This window comes from Neopsephotus bourkii, unplaced genomic scaffold (assembly GCF_033783945.1).
Source record: "Neopsephotus bourkii isolate Nb327-2 ecotype Australia unplaced genomic scaffold, CSIRO-AGI_Nbou_v1 NB_1656, whole genome shotgun sequence".
Lineage (NCBI taxonomy): Eukaryota > Metazoa > Chordata > Aves > Psittaciformes > Psittacidae > Neopsephotus > Neopsephotus bourkii.
In genome coordinates this window covers 736,825-753,273 of record NW_026902130.1, presented here as the reverse complement: position 1 = coordinate 753,273, position 16,449 = coordinate 736,825, and the positions used below count along the sequence as shown (strand labels likewise).

General features: G+C 41.7%; 1 protein-coding gene across 4 annotated transcripts in view; it reads left to right on the top strand.

Moving 5' to 3' along the window:
• The window catches only part of SNX10 (sorting nexin 10), a 36,283-nt gene extending 26,108 nt beyond the window's left edge, over positions 1-10,175 (top strand). For all 4 annotated transcript variants that reach the window (XM_061375092.1, XM_061375095.1, XM_061375093.1 and 1 more), the window contains exons 6-7: positions 7,003-7,218; positions 7,680-10,175. In XM_061375092.1, the coding sequence (XP_061231076.1) occupies positions 7,003-7,218; positions 7,680-7,758 (295 nt within the window). In that variant the 3' untranslated portion in view covers positions 7,759-10,175. The remainder of the gene's footprint in view (positions 1-7,002; positions 7,219-7,679) is intronic.
• The last annotated feature ends 6,274 nt before the right edge of the window (positions 10,176-16,449 follow it).

Here is a 16,449-nt window from a genome sequence, read left to right as displayed (position 1 = left end):
AGCCAGTAAATACTGGTTGAAGGCATGTGAGTCAGGGAAGGGAAAGCAAAAAAGCATCAGAGGTTTTTTTTCTGCAGCTCAGGAAAGAAGGATGGTGAAATAGTGACTGTGCTTCCAGAGCCAGTAATACTAATGGTCATGCAATGGGTGTGGTAGCCTATGTCCCTGAGCCTGAGCAGTTCTAGCTCAGCTGTGCTGCCCCATGGAGTAGTACATTTCTAAGATCACTCATTTTAAAAGGGCAAAGAGGCCAATCTGGTAACTGGGTACAGTATTTCAGCATATTTACATATTTACAACTGCTGTCTGTGCTTCAAAAGGCAAAACAGAGAGGAAGATTCTCTTAAAACACATTCTCACCCTCCGGTTTTAGATGTCCGTAGCTTAAATGGGTAGTGCCAGCAGAAAATGGCAGGATTTGGAGTTTTACCTTGCCGCTGTTAGTCTAGGAGTGAGAAAAGAGACATCGCTGTTGTAAGGTGATGATTTAAGTATTTGAACTTCATGTTGTTTAGAAAGGTGTCAGCTTTCTCTGAGCCCTGGGGAACAGTTGGAAGGGATTTTCAGGGACTGTGTTGTGATGGATTGGCTTGGCACCTTGTGTGCTGTACCATTGCCCTCTGCTGGCTGCCGCCTCTGTGCTCCTGCTGCATGCAGAAGGCATCCTTTCACTGGCTCAGCTAGGCTGCCATGATGATTTTTTTTTTTATCGTGCTTTTTATGAGTCTGGAGCAAAGTTTATGATTTCTTTCTCTAAAACTGAATTTGTGGGATAGTTAACAAGTGTGTGTATAATTATGTGTATAACAAGTGTATGCATACACACACATACACACTTGACTTTACTAAAGCTCTAAGCCTGGATGCTCCATGTTTTGTAGTGTGGCAGTTCCAGGGGAATCTCCCTGGTATATTAGAAAAGGGATGAAAAGGGATCCAGAAAGTAATTGCATGTAGTGATGTAACTCAGAACTGCAAAGCACCTCAGCAATGATGGCAGTCACCGTGCAGAAGCTCACAGCTGTGCTGATGTTTCTTTATGGCAGTGGGAAGAAATGGGATTCACAGAATGGTTTGGGTTGGAAGGTACCTTAAAGCTCACCCAGTTCCAACCCTCTGCCCTGGGCAGGGACACCTTCCATTAGAGCAGGTTGCTCCAAGCCCCCTCCAGCCTGGCCTTGAACACTGCCAGGGATGGGGCATCCGACCTTACATGGACCTCTCACGGGAGAGGTTTGCAGGTAACATTTTGCAAAGGCCACGTGTGATGCAGGAACCAAAGTCCTCTCTGCTCTCGGTGCCTTGTGAGGTTACCAGGATCCAAGCCGTCTCTGAAATGTTGTTTAGATCTTTCACAGTCTCAGTTTGTGCCGTGCTCGTTGCTGCATGAGCAGGTTGCTGTGGTGTCTGCCCAGGCAGAAAGGAGCCACATACCTGAGGAGTAAGGATCAAGTGGCTGGAGGCTCTCTGGTACTTGTCTTCTGGCCCTGGGAGCAGCTCCATATTGCCTACATGTGGATGGCGCTTGTCTTCCTTCACGTGTCACTCCAGAACAAGTTAGCACTGGGCAAGGTGCATACTTAGGCGAAGCCTTTGTAAAGCATCTCTGATCTGAGTACAGTAGTGTGAGAATTGGGCCAACAGCTGGAAACTAAAGCAAAGCTCTATAGAGTTTTGGTGAAATCTGGAAACAGGTGTCCCATTTTGATTTGGCTTTACTGCACAAATGCAGGCTAAGACCTTGTCTCACAGGTTATTATCTCTGAGTGATGAAGAGCTGTAAAGCTCACTTCTTGTCTGGGCATAATTTAATATTTCAAGAGGCCATTTGCATTAACGGAAGTCAGCTAGCCCCTCTTCAATTATGAATTACTTTGTAAGAATAAGGAAAATTATGTGTTTTTCCTGGTAAGTATCCTCATCCTTTGAGGATGTCTGTAAATTCACAGGAGAGGCTTGTTCTTAAATTAGAGGTCAAAATTAAAACCCTATCTTATAAAGTTCTGTAAAATCCTCTTTGCTTTCCAGCCTTTGTAGCAGCACAGGTTTAACTGTGGTATTTAGATTACCTTCACAATTTGGCTTTGCTTATTAGAAAACTAATTAGCAAAACTGTTTTAAATGAAATTTGGTTCCATCACTGACTTTTTTTATTTTTAATACAGCTGGATGCAAAAAACTGTGTGGTTTAGGAAAAAGGGTTAGTCTTCAGTAGTGTTCAAGCATGCAGTTTCTGATGGGGTGGAAGAGGTAGTAGGAGTTCTGAGTAACTCAGACCCAGGGGAGATGAAGGGCATCCATGGTGTTGCTGCTCCAGGTGGCTGTGTGTTGGGCTTGCTTGGTGCTGGAGTGAGCAAGCCACCCAAAAGTTGGCTGCCTGAGGCAGAGCCATTCCCTGGAAGTGGCTCTTCCTCAACCTCCTTACCTTACCCACCACAGTCCCATAGGCAGGAGCTGGTGCAGGGTCAGAGGACCCTACTGGAGGTGCCTCTGCTGTGTGCTCTCTTGGGGAGGTGGAAAGCAGGAGACTGGCTCCAAAGGAGATGGATGCTGGCTTGCTGGGGCTAATCCAGGAGTATTGGTGGCCATGGGGCAGGTGGGATCTCCTTAAGCAAGAGATTGGTTGCTGCTTTCCAATGGAGCCTTGCTTGTATTTCCTATCTGGTGAGCAAAGTGAGTAATGCACAGCAGGCGCATGTCGCTTAATCTTTTCCTCAGATGCCCAACAGTTGCTTCACAGTTGCTTGCTATCAGTAATATTTCCTCCCTGATAAAAAATGAAGGAGAAGACGCAGTTGGCTTATTTTAAGAGGGAACTGGGGCTTTGTTTGCTGGGACTGAGGGGCTGGATGCTCAATAGAGGGCAGCACAGCATAGGCTGTCATTCCCTGCCTCTCCGCTCCTGGCTTTTTCCCCCCCCCTTGCTCTTATGATATGATGTAAATGGTTAGAGTAAATTTGTCGAAAACAAAATCGGGAGTGTTAACCTTCCACACACATGCGAGCATGCATCTGTCATTGTATTAGGTTACAGGAGATACAGGAAATCTTTAGTTAGGATTAAGTTGTGCTGTTCAGCCATATGTTGTTCTCCTCCAGCAGAACAGTGTATAATATACCTAATAAAATCATTTTGAAGAAAACCAGATTTTGGCCCTTGTCCAAATAAGACAAAACACATGTTTTGTCTTTTGTAAATGTCCTTGCCATAACATGGGGAAGGAGAAATAATCATATAGTATCCAGCGTTTCCTCAAAAATAACATTATTTCTTCTGGTTGTGAAGTGACATTTTTCAGTCCCTCTTCTTTAAAGGTCTGGAGATCCCAAGCATTTACTGAAAGCTTACAAACAAGGCTTCACGTGGCTGTGAATAAAAAATGATTTTATTATCTCTAATTCAAATGTAGAGCCTTATCCTGCAGCCCCCTTAATCACATAAGTAGTCATTATGCGTGTGAGCAGTCTGGCTGAGAGGAGTGAGATCTCTGACAAGTAATGACTGCTGATGGGATCAAGACTTGCAGGATTTAGCCTCTGGTTCCTACTCCAGGCGTGCGCTGGAAGTCTGTTGTTCTCTTAAATATGCTCACTCAGTTTATAGGAATTATCACCGTGAGCTGTGACTCTTCCATTAGCGCAGCGGCAGCGAGAGCTGATTTACATCGCTGTAGCAGCAGCTTTGCACTGACACCGGCTGTAATAAAACTGTTGGAGAAGCACTGGGAGTGCTACTGGTTGTGTCGAAGCTGCGCACGCGCTCAGTGTCTGCTGAGACATCTGAGTATTAATATTGTGACACTGTCTTGCCTCCTGCCTTTTTAATTTGTTAGCTAGTGTTTTGTGACTTTGATTCTTCAAGTCCTTGGTGCCAAATCTGCTTTTTTTAGATGTACAACCCTTAACACACAGAGTCCCCAGGAGAGCAAAAGCCCTAGAGAGCAAGTGCTACAACAACATTTAATACTAGTAGTACCATCTGGTGACAAACGTGTGGTTGTTCCCTTGAAGGAGTATTTTGAACAGGAAGGCATAATGCTTACAGATAGCAGAGAATTTATTTCTCATTTTGATTGCTTGAAGAATGCAATTAAGAAGCAATCTAACCTGTTGGTTCAGAGGGGGTGGGAAAGGCACGTTAATTTTTAATTAAAAGGAAGAAATGCTTCAGGGGTGCCACTGGGTGAAAGAAGTTCATGTATTTGCTTTCAGGGTGGTTTTAAATGGTTTGCAAAATGCACTGGGTGTTTTGTCCCTACCCCCTGTATGAACGTGTGTGTGTGTGTGTGTGTGTGTGTGTGAGATTGGCTTTATGATCATCTTTCCATTTCTTTGCCTTGGTTTCTCTTCAATCCTTTCACCTCCAGATGGCACTATGAAGCAGAAAAGAAAATTACTGTGAAATAATGAGTCCAATGTAAAGTAAAATTGGAAATTGAATTATAGCTGCAGAAAAAGGACAGTAGCCTTGAGGTCCTGATCAGTCTGTACTCTTATCACTTTTGTTTGCTGTTCCATGTGTTAGGTTACTGCCGAGTTAATAACAGTGCTTCAGCAGTTCAAGGCTTAGCAGAATTGTACTGGACATGAAATAAAGCTAAAATGAATTTGTGTCCAATATCATTGACATTAGTGCTCATTACTTCTCTGGTGTAATGCCTCAAACCATCTAAAATCAATTTTAAAGATTAACCATTATTTTATAAAGAAAATAAAATAACATTTCAAACAGCAACAGAGCTGTAAGTGTAGTGTAATCCCACAAACAGTTAGTTACTTGTGTTTGCGCTGGTTGGCAGGAAACTTTTGAAGGTATGGCAAGAGGAAAATCTGTGAAACTAAATGCCATCCACAGATTTTAATGTCTTGGCTTTTTGCTGGGTCACTTGGTATTAGACACGCAAATGTTAGAATTGCAGAAACGTGCATCCCCTCATTGTGCTCTTAAGCCTGGGAAAAACAGTAACTCTGGTTACTCTACAGTAAACTCCAGCTTCACTTTTCCTCTTCTTTTAAGAGGGAGAAAAGAGGAAGGAGAATATTTACTTCTGCAGTTGCATAAACGATAAATGTGGATTTATTGTGGGGAATGATACTTTTTTACTTTTTGTTGCAGTGTTTGTCTTTGTTTGGAATGTACGTTTATCAAGAGCCAAGGCTGAAATCCTCTTTTAGTGGCCGCTGAATGATGGCTTTTCAAACTGTATTCGTGAAGCTGTTGCTGTGAATGTGTGTAGCCCTGTAAATTTTGGGTTTTAAATCATTTTTACGCAGGATTTGCTGGCTTTGCTGACTACGAAGAAGTTTTTCTGTATATTGATACACTGTGTGCAATGATTTTACAGATATCTATTTGCTATGTTTATTTTAAAGTAAGATTATGAGAATTTAGATCAGATTAAAAAGGCTTTCTCTAGGTATGGAATGTGCTCATTTTGAACTTCAGTGAAATCTGCTCCGAGACTGAACTTCAAATGCACCTGGTAGATCATTAGGGCCGTTGCAGACATTTCCTCATTGGAAGGTGTCAAAGTTTGAGTTATTTGGTTGAGACTGTGTGTTTACCTAGGCAAATGAAATGTGCATGGACGTGAATATTGCCCATTTTCAGCTAGATATGCCTTATTACTTACTTTGATTTGGCAGATTTTTGTACGCTTAGATGAAGCCACAAATCCTGTTGTGTGTTACTAATGTTATTATAATGTTGGCCACTTTAGAGAACAGTTTTCAGAACATATTTGTTTTAAAGCATTACGGTGCAAACGCACCATTAATCTTATTTGAGAGGAAGAACTACTCAGTTACATTTTCCATTTTAGTCCAAGTACCTATAGAATGCAGTATTTCATTCTTTCTGCTCTTACTTGTTCTTACATTAACGTCCTCTCTTCTTCCCTACTGCACAGCAGTGCCATTTTTTTGTAATGACTGTAATCTAAATGGGTAGAAGTAAGTAAATATTGACTCCTAAAAGTTTTGATTTGTTTAAAGATACTTTAATAATTTTCCGTGGAGGACTTTTTGGCATAGTCATAGGTGCTGATGACTATTACATGAGTAAGATTATATGTACATATTAAATTAAGTCTCTTGTTAATCATTCTAGGATTTGTGTATTAAAACATTCCTTCTTCAGAGAAATGCTGCAGAAAAGTTGCTTTCCTCTTCCCCACCTGCCCCCTCCAAAAATAATGATTATCTTAAATTCTCAGTCCTTGTAGAGAGCTGTATCTCTACAACTTTGTGTTACTGGAATGTATTATATTTTGTTTATTCCCACTTGATGTAAGTTAATAGTTTATGCTAAATTTATGTGAGGACTTAATTTAAAATACATCTAAACCAGAGATTAAAACAGACTTTTGAAAAAAATAGCTGGAAAGATGCTTAGATTTCCTGAAAATTGCAAATAAATTTAAACCAGTGTTCAGTATTAGCATTTTCAGTCTAGCTTAAATGTACGCGTATGTGGAAAAGTGTAAATGATTTTTTGGCTAGTGTTGTTTCTGCTGTTTTCAGGTATCTCAAAGTCCTGACACTCCATGTATATGAAGTCCTCTGTCTCTGTACATGCTTCTTTTCCCCCACCAAAGAAATTGGTGACATAATTCTTAGCAAAGCTTAGCTCTTAAAACAGAGCTCCCAAATGGAGACCAAATTTTTGTAAGAGTATATGCCTCCAACTGCCTAAAAATCATTAATTGATCCGTGTAGTAATAACAGATGGTTAAATGGAAGAAATGTCCTTGAAGTCATTCTAACAGCAGATGTGCCTGTTAGCTTTGTGTTTTTACTCACCTAAAATTCCAAATAATGTAGTAAGAAAGTAACACACACCTCATAATTTTAACATGTTTGTTACCTCCTGTTGTTTTTAGGATTCATCTGAAAACTTAAAAGCAGGACATTGTTTACCGTTTGTTCTGGTAGAACACTTTGTATGTGTGTATGTGCAGGAATATAAAACTATTGAAACTTTTCCCCCCCCTTTTTTTCCAGGGTCCTACAAGATGCGCTGTTGCTGTCAGACAGTAGGCTTCATCTCTTCTTACAGACTCAGCTAAGCCCAGAAGATATGGAGGCTTGTGTCTCTGGACAGACCAAATACACTGTTGCTGATGCAATTCATAAGTTTGCCTCTTTGAACAGACGATTTCCTATAGAAGATGAAGAGGGAAAAAAAGGAAAGAACGACACAGACTCTGATTCAGAGAGGTGATTTCTGCATTTCCTCACTTTTGGAGATTATATATCCATACATACACACGCGCATGCTTCACTTTTTTTGTTGATGTAATACTAAGATAATGAAAAAATTAATTGACTGAGATTTTATTGAGCTGTGACAGCTCATCATAGAAGTCTTCACACACACCTCCACACTGAATTAATGAATGCAGTAGAAATTCAATTATCTGCATTCTGATTATGTGAATTTCATTTAGTCAGACTTGAATTATTCGCGTTTAAATTATCTTGCTAAAAAAATATCCAACTGCACTCCAAATGGCTAATTAAAAGTCCAAATTTCCTGTCTCTCTTTGTGACTGGAGATAATTAAAGTTCTCCTCTGTTACTCAGGCTTTGAGTGTGTTGTGAAAACCAATTTCCTCCTTTTATCCCCCCCCTTTTTTTTTTGTTCTACACCCCCCTCCTCACTCTCTGCTTCTCTGCAGTTCATCCTCCGGGCTCGGACCTAGTGATGACAGCATTTCATGTGGATGTAAAACAAGCCCAGCTTCTGAAGAGTCATGAAAAATAATTCCTGTATTGCTAGCTTAAGGACAGTGCAAAGCAGTTTCTGCTCTGGTTATGTGTACCACGCAAGCACGGGTGGCTGGTAAGGTGTACCTGAAGGAAGCATCGTCTATGCAACCATATGTCCTTATAAAATTTTCAAAACAGACCTCAATAATATTTCTTTGTTGATTCCATTATGTATGTTGATTCAGGTCTACATGCTACCTGTTACATTTAGGGTTTGTTTGGTTTTTTTTTAGGTATTAAAATCTCAGTATTGGGTAAGTCATGCCCTGCTGACGTACATGGCAGTTACAGTATTTCCCTCAGTTCAGTGCATGTCTTCGATCTGAAAAGTAAACTTCATTCCTCATCTTAAAAGTTAGTATAGCATACCAAATATATTCAAAGCATCTTTTTGTAATTTGCATTAGAGAAGTTTCATCTTCAGAAGTCATTTGACATTGGTGATGAAATTACATACCCCACAGGGTATTCACTTTTGAAAGTAGCTCAGCAACATCAGCAAAACAACATTTGTACGAACTATATGCTGCTGGCAATTTGAGAGATAAATATATCTTCCTCTGGTCTTTCTGTAATGTTTATGGAAACCTTGGTTTTATCATGCAGGAGAGCTGAAGGCCAAAATTCTTGAGCATGGTTGCTTAGAAGTTAGAAATATTAATAAAAATGACATCATTTCTAGTCTTGCTGGAGATTCTCAGTTCCCTGGGAATGACAGATACTCACTCCCAGTGAAAGTCCTGGATGAGGCCCATTGAAACTGATGGGTGAATTTTGCTTCGACCTCATTAGAATCAGGATTTCACCCAGCATGAACTTTAGGCACATATATTTGAAAATGCTATGAGAGATGTTTTAGTTTAGCAGCCAAAACACCTCCCTGTCTGAGATGATGATAATCACATAGTTGTAACACGCTGTACGGAAATGCACCTCTCCACTCTTTGGGAGTAAAACAGAGCTGCTGATTTCATTGTGGCTGTAGTTAGCACGTTGGAATATTGACTTTTCCCCCAAACAAAAGGCAGGCTTGAACACAACTTTGTAACCAGCAAGACTTATTTTGATTAAAAGTCAGTTTTGCTCTTTATTGGTAACAGCAGCTGTGTAGTGTCTTGTCCCAGATTCTGTCAAAGGAATATGTTTCACTGTGGTGTTGTATTTATATTTGACATTTAACTGCTATTAAAAAGAGCTAGGGGGTCTGACCAGCCTAGCAAAGCTCCCATTAACTTCAGAGAGAAGGTTACCAGCCTAGGAACAGAGAATTATATATATGTATATTCTAATGTTAAGAATTCTGTGAATATTGTCAAAGAAGGGGCATATTAAACCTGTGAATTATGGAAACAATATAGATTGTTAAATGGCTATCTGATACAAGGTAGCATGGACGTGTGCAGGCATGCTTTTATTAAAGCATCCAGCTGGGAATCTGTGTAATTTTAGAAGCATGTTTTAATAGCCCAAGAATAACATCTCTTAGGTAACTACTTTTAAGCCACTGTATTTTGTTGATGGTTGCACTTTTATGAGATTAATATCCATGTTTCTTTTTGTGGGGTCTTACTGAATAGTACAAATCTATCTATTCACCTCCTCAGCCTGTGAGTTAGCAGCAATGCTATTTTAATGCAAAAGTGATAACATTTAATTAAAGCAACAAGTTATCGCTAAAAGTAGCTTAAAAAAATAGCTGTTATTGCCAGGCAGAGATTTTTGATTGATAGATTTTTGATAATTTTTTTTTATGATGGCACATTACAAGAATAAATGTTTAGCAAATTTATTTGAAAGATGGGGAAAATATAAAAGCAAAACCGAGAATAAGGTCTGAGATATTAATATTTTTTTATTTTATTCAGTATAAAGGGAGTGGGTTTTACTGTTTTGAATGACTTGAGATAAACTGTTGAAGCACTTTACAATTCTGGCCTACTCACATGTGATGAACGTTACAGAAATGCAAGGTTTAGGAGAGCATTTGGGGCTGTATTTTATTTTAGGAGCTTATCTGTATGCCAGTGAAGGTTTTCCAAAAGAAGATGTTTCTGAAACAAACAGTTGTTATCTAATAGCTCTGTTTTTCTTCTGTTATTTTCTTTGTCACCCTGTTCAATAATTCAAAGACCACCGTAACTGTACTTTATTCCCAGCTTTGGCAGAAAATTGTTTAAATACTCGGCTTTTGAATGTTGTTTGTGTAGCTCGTATTACTGGAATTTTTCTCATTAAAGGGGAAGGAAAGTGTTCCATGCTCTCTACTATGTTGTCTTTTTGTATCAGCTGCATGTAACTGCATATAAATGCTGTAAACAAAATGGCTTAATTTGGAATGTTAGATGTAACTGTTACAAATTTAAATTCGTAAAAAATAATAATTTTTAATGTCTTTTGTGACTTCAGTGATTTGGTGATTTTTTTTATTATTTTTTTAATACTGTCACGTATTTTGATCAGTTGGTTACTGGTGTTTTGATTCTTATTTTCCTTAAGTTTTGAATAATGCTGGTATTTCATGCTAGTTTTTCTTTTAAACAGGCTCATATCTAGTTTGTAACATAGTCTATTTACTATTGCTAATTTATATCTAATTGCAATAATTCTGCACTCAAAAGCTTCGCTTTATCTTTTGCTTCTAACTTTATATCCTGTTTTTTATGATGATTTCTTAAAAGCCTTTAAGTAATTAAATAAAACAAGTTACTACCTTGTATTTCACATTCAAACCTGCCACTAAGGTTTCCTTTATTTCAGTATCAGTATATTTATGACTCACTGTAATTACTCTATTTTTGTAATATACATCTATGTGTATATACACTGTTGTGCTTGTGTTTGCTGTCATTGTTCTGTAGAAAATATGAAGAAACGAAGAAATGCGAGGAAGATTGTCTTTTGGAATGAAAATTTTTGTATACATAGAAATGTGCTATTTTTTTAAGCATTTAGAGAATTTATACTCCTAAACGCCCCACTCTACACCACTGCACAATTCTGCAACCACGGGGTTGTTTTTTGGGGGGGGGGGGGGGTTGTGGGGTTTTAGTTTTTATTTTTTGACATGTGAGATACATATTTTTTTCCAGAGCAATATTTAAATTACATAGGCACAGTATTTGTGACTTGATCCGCTGTAAAATTCAAGGTGCAATTAAAGCCCGTGTGTGAGGAGAATAAACCCGCTGTGTCTCTCTGTAACTGCAGGGCTTAATGACCAGGGCGTCCATATTTTTCCTCTCGCTTCTAGCATCTTGCAAAAAACGTAAATTAGTATTTCCAGTATCAGGTTCATTCTTTCCATGGAAGGATTAACCGCCTTAGGAAAGGCACGGTTATTCTCTTCGATGTTAAAAACGCTCTGTACCGTGTTAAAGCTCCTGCAGTAACACTCCCTTAGCCCACGATTCGAGTAACCTTTTAACGCCTTTTTCCTTCGGCCCTAACCCCCGGAGCGCTGGCTGACACACGCGTGTCGGTGCGTGCGGGTACAGCCGCTCCGGCGGGCAGCACGGGGCGGCGAGCGCGTCCCCTCGGCGGGGCACCGCCACCCGCTGCTCCGCGCCTTGCCGACGGGGAGAGCGCGGGTGAGGACTCAGAAAAAGACGGGAGAGGGGAGTGATAAAAAGGGGTGCGGCAAAGCAAGCAGCACCCCGGGTCATGGTCCTCGAGGCGCATCCTCTCCCGGCGCTGCCGCGGAGCGGGGTGAGATCCTTACCTGGGGCCTCCGTGCTCTCCACCCCGCTCCGCCCCACCCGACGCTGCCTCACTCCCCCCGCCTCCCGGCGCTGCGGTGTGTGCGCGCTTGACGGCGGCTGCGTGCGCGCACGCGTAGCCCCGCGCGTGCCCGCGGGGAGGCGGGTTGGGGGCTAGGTGCGGGGGGTCGGCCTTGATCCGGTAACTCCTGGCAACCGCAGCCCATGGCAACGGCGGGTGCGGGGGGGAGGGAGGGGGCGGAAAGCTCCTGCCCGCTTCAACCCGGGGCGGGGGAACAGCGCACACACCGGCTCAGCGACCCCCCCCCATCCCCTTTCCCGCCGCCGCCTGGTCTCCTTCCCGGGCCCCTCCCGCGCAAGCTGCGCCTCCGCCCCGTGCGTCCGCCGCCAGGGGGCGCTGTTTGTCAGCGAGAAGCGCGCAGCCGGGCGGGGCGCAGCGCAGCTCAGTGCGTGGCCGCGGGTGCGCAGGGGCTCGAAAACGTCCTGACGGTTGTCGGTTTCGCTGCTCCTCCCGCGCCGGAGCCGCGCTCCCCAAGCTTAAATCACGTTTTTATATCTGTTTTTATTATTATATTGTTTAAATAGTTTTGATACAAAAGCAGTTAGGGCCCAGCGCAAAGCCAAGGCGAGGCCTTTCTGTGGAACAACGGGAGCTAAAAGGCCTTGTGTCACCCAGTTATGTAAGGCAATCTCGCCTGAAAATGCACAGTGAATCGGGAAGGATTTATGTAATTAATTGACCAGTCTTAACCTGTTATCGTGATGTAAGGAATTTGGAACTCATTAATTTGGGCCCTGACAGATTTCATATTAGAGCTGGCAAATATGGATTGAGCCTCTTATTCTTGTAGCAGCTGGAATTTCCATGACAGTGAGGATTAGTGAAGAAGACCTATTGCTCGAGTCAAACTGCCTCTTTTGTAATCAGCAGCCCTGCTCTGCATTAAAGGGGTAATGGGAAAAAGGGAAAAAAAATAAATACCACAAGAAAAAAAAAAGAGAAATGTATTCATGTAAGGAGCAGAGCAGGGGAGGGAAAGGAAGGACATATCCTGGAGAGCAGAGGGACCAGAGCGGGGCTTTCCCAGCCCCATGGCCATGAAAACACCACAAAGGCAGCTCTGGTGTGGTGAAAGAGGAAGATGCCTGAAGGAGAGGTCCACAGCACCCACATGGGGCTCCCTGCATCTTTGTCAAACCTTCAGCTGGAGCCTCCTGGGAGCCGCCCAGGACCTGGGGTTGTGCCATTATCGGTTCTAGGAGTGGGTTCTGGCCTGCCAAAAGCCAGAGGGATTTAGGGATATAGGGATTTGGGTTGTGATCTTGGGAAGTGTGGACTGAGAGATACATGTCTTCCCGCCTGCACAGTGATTCCTTCCCTGATGGGGAAAAGGATGCTCAGGGTGGGTAAGGACCAGATCTGAGGATGAGGACAGGTCGCCATGCAGCCATGGCAAGGGTGACTCTGCACATGACATGCCTCAACTTCCCATGTACAAAGACAAGGGTAATAGAACTCCCTTTGTTTGCTGGTTCAGGACAACTTTTCAGTATGTTTTTTCACAGGGCCCAGCTGGGGAGGGCCTTCATCCCATTATCATTTCTAGGCATTGATATGATAGTAATAACATTGAATACAGACTATGGAAACAGAAGCTTTTATTTTCTCTCCTGGCAACCTGTTAATGACTACTGTGATAGTGAATAGTTGTTAGAAATTACTTTTAAAAGGTTTCCATCGTCATATTTCTCCCTGCAAAGTGTTTACCTACTCTATGACAAATGCTGTACATAGATGGAGGGGTGTTTTCCCTCTTATCATCATTTCTTTGCTGTGTGCTTTTTGGTAGTTGAACATTCCCCCTCCATGATTGCTTCGATGCACCATTTGCTCCTGTGGGTTATTTCTATATAATAACCGGGAGAAGGGAAGAGGTGTAAACCAGGGATATTGACAGTAAATCCATGATCGTTTGCAAAGACTGTAATGGCAAATGCAGATTAGATATAAACAGCAGCAAGTAACGCCTTCAGCATGGCTCAGATCCTCTGGACAGCTTTGTCCCTCTGCATATTTGCTTTGTCTCCCATCATTATGATGGGATGATTATGTAAATTCTGGTACCAAAACTCGAGCATTCAGCCCCAGATTTGGGAATCTCTATGAGGCTGAGTGCTTGGTGCTGGAGACATGCCCTTACCAAATTCAAACTCCTTGGAGAGGGGCTACCATGTCTTAGCTGGGGGGCTAGATCTAGCTCAGTGGTACCTTTTACACTGCTGTCATAGTTGTGAGCTAATAATCCGGATCATGGCTTTAATCTCCTTGATTTAAAACAAAAACCCAACCCAGACCAATAGATTACCATTTGATTGCGCACCGTCAATGAATATCTTTTGTCTTACTGTCTCCTGATAAATTAAAAAATCTTCACACATGTCAGCTAGCTCAGATTTCCCCCAAAGGCAGGGAATAATTTATCTTTTATGGTAGTACACAGACTCAGCCATTGTCTCACCGAATCTATCTTTGCTTCTTTTAACCATCAGGAGTGGCAAGCCACTCAGGTACTACTGCAGCTATAGGTTTTCCTCTTGTCAGAATGTAGATCAGGCGCAGCTCATTTCCCTGTTAAGAGTGCCAGCACGTGCCTGAGCTTAGAATTGTTTCAAACAACAAAACAAAGCATTTTGAAGTTTAAATGATGTTGTAATTTGTAAGTATCTGGACTTTCTCTGATTCTTTTCCATGGATATATTTAAAATACACTCGAGGGGCAGAACTTCCCTGTGACACCCATGATTTCGGGTGCTTGCAAAATTAAAGTCAGTTATTATTACTGATAGTGTCTTCCCCCCGTTCCTTATTTTCCTTGTAGGTAAGAAAACAGAAAGAAATCAGCTGAGATGGGTGTTTTGTCACATTCTTATTCCATTTTTATTCTTTGACAGTTAATCAGAAAGCAAAAACACAATATAGAAAACTGAGAAAATAGAAAGAAACAAAGTTAAACTTTCTGACCAAAAGTATATTTGTTTCAGACATTTCGTGACTTACACCAATACCGAAGGTGTGTTTTAGTTTATGTGCAAATACTAACTGCAAATTTCACAGTAGAAATGGTTAAGATACATCAAGCTCTGGTTCAGTTGAAGTCAATGGAAAAAAACTTTGTGCTGCTTATTCTGGAGGTGAAAAAATTCTGTCTGCCGCATGGCACTCAGATTAAAAATGACATTCTTGTTTGAACCAATAGGTGGCCTTTTTGAATGTGCTATAGTTAATTTTTTCCTGAAACCAAGAAAATGTCTTGAAGTAGAGAACATTTTCAAACAGCAACTTTCAAATGCAGTGAAAATGTATTTTTTTATTCTGTTTTTAATGTATTCTGCTTATTTCCCAGTATTCTAGAAATTTCTGTTAAATCCTGAGTCTTCAATGCATGATAATGATCAATAACAGCAATGGTAAAGTGAACTGCAAAGCCTGTCCTTCTGGTTTCGTATGTTCATGCTCTCAAAATGCCATATATTCCCAGTTTCTTAGACCTCCCATAGGTTCTTTTATCCTGTTATTTACATAGGTAATTAAAACAGTTTTAAAAGAACAGTATTTCCTTGTGCTTCAGAAAAGGAGCACTTGTGACTTTTCAAAGTCACACCTCTGAGCTGAGCTTCAGGAATCTTGATTCTGTTTTATTTCCTGTAGAATCAACACATTCTTCAAAAGGGTTTCTGCAAGGAAAAGGCAGCCAGCAGCCATAGGTTGCCAAGATTTCTTAAAAGCCCAGGTCGCTGAGGGTGTTAAACACTTGAAAATGGAGCTTCAGAACATGCCACCCTTGGGCCTGGACCTCCTGAGGTATTTTAGCAGCTCCCTCCCCAGGTTGCTTTTATGGATACTGACGATTGTGTGGGGTTTTGCCAAATTTTGGGCTTGTGTTTTTGTCCCTTTGAAGCCAGCTTGAGGCTGAGAGCTGGGCAGGTATCCCACGAGGGAGGCATCACCCTGTGCCTATCTTGCCCCTGCAGTCTTGGCCTTTGGTGGTGGTCCCTGTCCAAGAGCAGCTTCAGAGTCTCAAGGACCCCTGGTATGACCCAGTTCTTACATTCCTTGAAGGCACTGGCGGTCTGATAGTAACATACAGCTCGGTCTGTACTCAGCACTCTTACTGTGAAACTGGGCTTGATTTAGAGATCTCAGTGTGAGACAGGAGTTCACCCTCAAAGTCCAGTGTACCCGTGTTCCCATTTGTGTCTACACACTTGTTTTTCACTTCCAGTGTTCATTGGAAGGCTCTGCGTGTTGACTTACGAGACTGAGATGCCTAAAATGTAGGGAGAGATTTTCTCAAAAGCTAATGTTAGCCATGGGAAGCTGATTCCTGAACAAATTCAGCTGCTCTGAGTCATCCTCTGAAAGAGCCCATCACTCCCCTGACATGTGAGAACCTTCCTATGACAGAAAAGTGACCCTGTGAGTGTCCACCTTAGGACAGTAGTACCCATTTCCAGTGCCCCTGGAAATAACTTTGTTGGGAGAGTAACCTCTATATAGCAATAGTTTTGCTTCTTATTATATGGCAAGAAATGCCTTATAAGTGCTGTTTATATTAATCTCTTTTCCGCTCTATAAAAGACCCATAACTCTTGCGGCTTCTAATGATCTAAGACACTTGAAGGAGAGGTGGGATATAACTGCCTATCCATCAAAACATTGCCAACTTGGTCACACAAAAAGGAAGTTTTTCTCCTGGGCGGTTTGAATTTTGCTGGGAAGTCAAAGCTCCCCCTTGGCACCAGAGTCAACACATGACTGGCTGGATATAGGAAGTTAATAATTTGTCTGTGTTTATGGCACAGCTTTCCTGACAGGATGTCTCAAAGCCTTTTGCAATGGGGGATTAATTCAGCCTTACAATAAACAGGAGCTACTATTTTACAGCTGGGGAAACTGAGGAAC